The sequence below is a fragment of the Trypanosoma rangeli genome (assembly GCF_003719475.1).
Source record: "Trypanosoma rangeli strain AM80 chromosome Unknown Tra_15.4_contig_00091, whole genome shotgun sequence".
In the NCBI taxonomy this organism is placed as follows: Eukaryota; Euglenozoa; class Kinetoplastea; order Trypanosomatida; family Trypanosomatidae; genus Trypanosoma; species Trypanosoma rangeli.
In genome coordinates this window covers 49,533-55,532 of record NW_021705837.1, presented here as the reverse complement: position 1 = coordinate 55,532, position 6,000 = coordinate 49,533, and the positions used below count along the sequence as shown (strand labels likewise).

At 52.6% G+C, this 6,000-nt stretch overlaps 2 protein-coding genes across 2 annotated transcripts, besides 4 other annotated features; both read right to left on the bottom strand.

Annotated features, from left to right (window-relative positions):
* Positions 1-273: 273 nt before the first annotated feature.
* Positions 274-328: a microsatellite.
* Positions 329-353: 25 nt separating this feature from the next.
* Positions 354-3,476, bottom strand: TraAM80_03504 (putative calcium motive p-type ATPase; the record flags this gene model as incomplete). Its single annotated transcript, XM_029380471.1, has 1 exon — positions 354-3,476. The coding sequence occupies one exon, from the start codon at positions 3,474-3,476 to the stop codon at positions 354-356; it is 3,123 nt and encodes a 1,040-aa protein (XP_029239663.1).
* Positions 3,477-4,052: 576 nt separating this feature from the next.
* Positions 4,053-4,072: a microsatellite.
* Positions 4,073-4,098: 26 nt separating this feature from the next.
* Positions 4,099-4,167: a microsatellite.
* A 47-nt stretch (positions 4,168-4,214) lies between these two features.
* Positions 4,215-5,879, bottom strand: TraAM80_03503 (uncharacterized protein; the record flags this gene model as incomplete). Its single annotated transcript, XM_029380470.1, has 1 exon — positions 4,215-5,879. One exon carries the CDS (start codon positions 5,877-5,879, stop codon positions 4,215-4,217), a length of 1,665 nt encoding a protein of 554 aa, XP_029239662.1.
* A 10-nt stretch (positions 5,880-5,889) lies between these two features.
* Positions 5,890-5,912: a microsatellite.
* Between the last annotated feature and the right edge of the window lie 88 nt (positions 5,913-6,000).

The following is a 6,000-nucleotide window of genomic DNA, read 5'->3' as shown; positions in this document are numbered from 1 at the left end:
TAGTCTCATCGTTCCTCTATTTTCGTGTTTAGCTACAGCTGGCTTCACCAGAGCGACGTGCCCTTCTGCCTGTCGCACGCGAAGGACCCCACATGCAGCTCACTTCCCGCAGCGCCGCGTGTATACATTACGTATATTCATTGCAACAGCCATCATGCGCAGATGCCCCCAGTTAAGCAGGCACGCCCCCACACACGCACATATGCATATGTGTGTGTGTGCCGTACGCACACTAGAAGGGGGGGAGGAAGTTACACAAACGTTCCGCACCAAAAAAAATAAAAATAAAGAGGGAAGCTAAAAAAAAGAAAAAAGAAAAAAAAGAAAGCATGCCCCCCACCGTAGTGGTTTCTCTAGCGCTGCCTTCTGTATCTTTCCTTCTTCCCGTGATGCGTTCCAATGCTAGTAGCGCTTCCATTGATGGATGCAAAAGACATACGCAGTTGCTCCTCAGCAATGCTCTCAACGTCTCTGTTGTCCGCGTTCGAGATGGCGAAGAGACGGTACTCCTCCTCCACGTCCTCCTCCGGGCGCACCGACACCCGCTTCATCGGGAAGAAGCAGTTCTTCAGGACTTTATACAGCTCACACATAGCCATGAAAAATACCAAAAGCACACCAATGACAGCCCAGTGCCACGTTAGCATGTCGTGCACAAAGACGTTGTGCGCCACGACGTCGACGTACAGAATAGGAATGAATAAAGCAGCCGCAACACCCACGGAGCTGTAAATCACGACATTGTCGAACCACTTCATCAAAAATATGGACTGTCGCGTGTGGCGAACGGTGTACGCGTGCAGCAATAAACCAAAGTAAAGTATTCCAAAGGTCGTGGCACGCGCGCGCCAAACATCTTGGCATCCAACCCCGTTGTGCGAGTTGCAGTTGGTGCCGGACGGACCGTCATGCACGCCGTACACAATAAAAACAAACCCGGACAGAGAGCAAAGGCCGAGCCAAAACCCGTACACCACCGTGTCAGAGACCAGTTCAAAGGTGAAAAGACCTGCCGTGTTCGGAGGCACGAGAAGCACGTCGGCGGCTGCGGTGTCTAACGACAGTCCTATTGCGGGAGGGCCGGAAGTAAACATATTTAGCCATAAAATCTCGATGGGCGACAACACAAACAAAGAAACCCCCTCACTGCGGATGGGAAGACCGCAGATGAGTGCAATCACCTCTGCAACGTTACTGGAAAGCAGATGCACCACAAACTTCCTTATGTTCTGTGAGATGCGCCGGCCCTCCGTCACCGCCTTCACAATGGTAGAAAAATTGTCGTCCGTGATAATAATATCCGCAACACCTTTAGTGACGTCCGTGCCAGACCCCATTGCACAGCCAACATCGGCAATCTTAATACTTGGCGAATCGTTGAACCCGTCTCCTGTCATCGCTACCACCCGCTTGCGCTTGTGCAGGCACTCAATCATCTTCACCTTGGACTCCGGCGAGCACCGCCCAACAACGAGTGGAAGATCATCCCATTCAGCAATGGCTTCCATTTCGGTTCTATCAAACTCAGGACCGCTCAGCAACTTCATATTGTTACCAAGGTCTGTTTTGTTGATGATATTCAGCATGACGGCAATGCATCCCGCGGTGGTTATATGGTCGCCAGTCAACATACGCACCACAACCCCGGCGTGCTGGCAGGCAATGACTGAAGGGAGCGATTCCGCGCGTGGAGGGTCGCAAATCCCAACAATTCCAAGAAACGAGAGGTCCTGCTCAATCACCTCGCGGGCGTGGGTGGCCAGGAAGGTTTCCTCAGCGGGGATTGAAAATTGCTCCAAGGTGCATGGTCGCGTGGAGAGACAGATTGTACGGAGCCCCTCCGACGCCAACTTCCTAATGTTTTTGTCTATCGTTTGACGATCCGATTCTGTCAAGGCCACATGCTTCCCCGCCCGCGAAACAATGGTGGAGCAAAGATCAAGAATACGCTCGGGGGCACCTTTTGTGCACATGTACAAGCTATCTGTAATCTTGTTGTGCCACACCGTCGTCATCCGCTTGATTTTGGAGTCAAACGGGTATTCCGCAATACACTCCCATCCCTCACTTTCCAGTTGAGCTCTGTCAAGCTCAGCCTTCCACGACATCACCTGAATCGCCACCTCTGTTGGGTTTCCAGTGCCACAAAGGCGGTCTGCATCCTCTGCATTGACCTTCAGGACAGTCGTACCACAAAGGGCTGCGCAGCGCATAAATTCATATAGCAGTTTATCGGTCGCGTAGACTTCCACCATGTGCACCGGCGTCTCTCCACCGCGCATAAATATTCCATATCTCTCATCTGGGGCTCCCGTAACGAAGAGTTCATCATTTCTTCCGACAATGATATTTTTGACCGCCATTTTGTTCTCTGTCAGCGTCCCAGTCTTGTCGGAGCAGATGTCTGTAACGTTACCGAGCACCTCCAGCACCGCCAACCTGCGCACAATGCACTTCTGCTTCGCCATGCGCTTGACGGAAACCGTCATAGACACAGTGACCACCGCCACCATAGACTCGGGAAGGATGGCAATGGCGACCGCTGTCGCGTACGACAGGGTGCTTTGGTGGTACTTAAACTTATTCGCAGCGAACACAACAACGACGAGCACGATGCAGCAGCCAAAGAGTAAATACATCATATAATCCAGCGTCTTCATAAGTTCCGTCTTCTCCGTGCCTGAGCCTTCCCCAAGGCGCTCCGCGAGTTTCCCGATCTCTGTGTGTGCGCCAGCGGCGACCACAACCGCCTTCCCGTGGCCCTGCGTGACCATCGTGTTGCGGTACACCATATTTTTGCGGTCACCCAACGCACACAGGCCGTCTGGATCGGGGATAGCGGCAATGTGCTTCACCACCGGCACCGCCTCGCCTGTGAGGAGTGCCTCATCCACCTCCAACCCGCTGCTCTCCACGAGGCGGCAATCCGCTGGTACCGAAGCGCCCTGTTCCAAAATGATGACGTCACCCACAACAACTTCGTCGATAAAAATAACCTCCACCGACCCATCGCGGAGGACCTTCGCGCTGCCCACCGTCATTTCCTTCAAACTGTGAAGCGATTTCTCCGCCCTGTACTCATGGTAAAACCCCAATAAGGCGTTAAATATCAGAATGAACAACACCACGCCAAACTCCGCCCAGTCATCGGAAATGGCGCTGATCACAATCACAATAGTCAAAATGATAGTAATGCTGTTCATGAACTGTCTGCAGAAAATCCAAAGGGGACTCGGTGCACCGGCAATGGTAATCTTGTTGTTGCCGAGCTCTGCCGCGCGTCTAAAAACATCGTCTTCAGACACCCCATTGGCCAAGTCGTCCAACTGAACCAACTCAAGCGTGTGTCGTATATCAAAGGTCCACCAGTTGCAGAAAGGGCTGTACACGCCGCCCGAAACTGGCTCGCGCTGCTCAGTAGGGGTGATATTGCCGTTAATCGGCTCCCTGGGGCCAAGCTCGCTCGAGCCAAGCATGTTGCTCCCAATTCCCTGAGTGCGATGCGTGGAATCTTCCCGTTACGGAGCACACACAATACTTACTCCCTCCTCACCCACCTTTTTTTTTTTAATTCCCCTTCTTTTTTCCGCCCTTGAGCACCACGCCTAGATGCGGCCTTATTTCTCTTATTCCTACAAAGAAAAGAAAGAGGACGGCAGTAAAGAAGGTATCCGCTTGGCCGAGCAGGTACACGGCGCCCCCACCTCCTTCGTGAAGGGCAACATCGGCAGTCGTCGTAGTACCAGTAGCAGGAATATTTTACGGAGAGAGAACACAGCCAAGGAACTGCACTCATGCTTCACCTCAATACGGCACTGTTGGAAACAATAGCAAATAAGAGGAAAAAAAGCACACAATACATAAATGAGGCAGGGGAGGGAAATCGAAGCAGACCCCTCACTGATTCATTTGACCTCATCTGGCGGCATATCCCTTGCAAGCGCCTCTATTGCCCCCAAGGAGGCAAGAAAAAGATGAAATGACCACATGTAGCAGATGTGGCTGAGTTCTCCAAATGCAACCCACTCAGCGTGTCAGTGCAGCAACGGCGCCACACACACACACACACACAGGAGGGGAAGAGGAAGCGAGAGTGAAAAAAAGAAGAAGAACGACAAGGAAACAGAACGACAAGAAAAAAACAAATCCAATAAACAAAAAAAAAAATCTACAGAAATCACAACATCAATCAAATGAGTGGAGGGCAGTAGAACTTAGAACGTGGGCTCAAAGCCGTTCCAGTCGATGTCTCCATCGCGCCAGAGTGGAATCTTGCGGACGGCAGCGTAGAGAAAGGAAGGAAGCTGTTCCTTCACTCGCCCTTTGCCAGCTGCAGCATTAAGAGAAACCGTGAGAAACGCCTCGCCTCGCGGAGCTGCGGAAGGCTCGTAGAAAAAAACGTCGGAGGTGGCCATTCCCAGTTTTTTCCGCTGCTCAAACTGCGCACGATCGTCCTTCTTTAAAAAGAGCACCACAAAACGTCCGTTGTGGTGCACCACCCAAACGGGGTGCTGCGGGGTCTTCGCTCCTTCGTCGTCTAACAACGTGTCGTCGGGGCCACTTGAGACGTAGCCGCAGCTCAGCCGTCCCTTGCCCTCATCCAGCATCAGGTTTTCTAGCACGTCATCGGGAGAGACGGCGTCTGCCTCTCCAAGCAGCAGCAGCCTCGTCAGGCTTGTCGAGCAGCGCCCCTCACGGTCAATCAACGCCGCTGTACGCCCCACAGCAGCGGAGACTCGTTTGAGTCCACGCGACAATAGCACAGAGAGAAGAAAGCAGAAGACGCCTGATCCTCCGGGCTGCGTCCAGCTCTCCAAGAGGAAAAGCAGCGAGTCCTCAACCTGCTGTCTGGTCGCAAAATTCCGAAGGACGCGCAAACGCGCCATGTCCGCCTCGGCAGACTTTGTCGTTACGGATCCATCCGCGAGACAAACCCGACGTGGATTAGGTTGTGCAATGAAAAGCAACGTCGCAAGAGCCTTCAGAAGACACTGCTGCTGATGCCGCTTGACATCGATGTATCCGCCTCTAAAAAAGTATGCACAAATAAAGGCCTGGACCACAGCCACGATGCCCTCCGGACCTCTATGCTCCTGGAGAAGGCCATACTCCACCTCCTCCCCAAACACAAAACCAAGCTCAACAAACGATGAGGAAAGGGAATTTCCACCGCATACCAACTCCATGATTGCGTGAGAAACCCCTTTACCCAGAGTGGTCCCCGTTTCCTTATTTATCCATCCACCCTGCCCCACTCGCTCACCCTCTGACTCACTTTCACTACTAATGTCAATGTTGCTCCGCCTGTTATAAATTACCCTCTTATTGCTACGGTAAATGTCGTCTTCACCCCCTCCACTACTGCTAACACGGCTACTACTACTACTCCCGTTGCTACTAAAGCTGCTATCTGCACGCCTCTGCTCCTTACTAGCACCCCCTCGCCGTCGTGTGGACCGCTTCTCATGCAACAGATCATCGTAAGGTGGCTTTCCTGACGTCTTTTTACTCTCTTTGCTGTGCTTCCTCAGCCTCTCAGGCGTCTGTGGCACCTCAAGCAGGGCCCGTCGCTTCAGCTCATCCAGTTCAAGTCGCCGCCGCACGCGCAGAAGGCACAGCATCTCTACGATCGTTTCAACCCCGTCATCCTTCAGCGTCCGCTGCATCTCGGGGCCAAGTGCCATCATATCTGACATGAGCGCCCGTGAGGCAATGGTGTCCGCATCGCGAGGATGCTCCACATCAAACGTCTTTAGCGTCTCGGTAAATTTCCGTTTATGCATATACTCCCGAAGAAGCGCCTCCGACAAGAGTTCCACTTGCCGTTCGTGAGGCAGGTTGTAGACAGCAGACGCGGTGAGACCCTTCTTTGGCGGCATACTGACGGAAATATATATATTTGTATATATATACAAGAGCCCAAGGTTCCCTCACGCCACCCTACCACGCGCAACAGGAGGCAAAAAGGAACAAAAAGAAAGCTGCAAACGCAAATAGAGC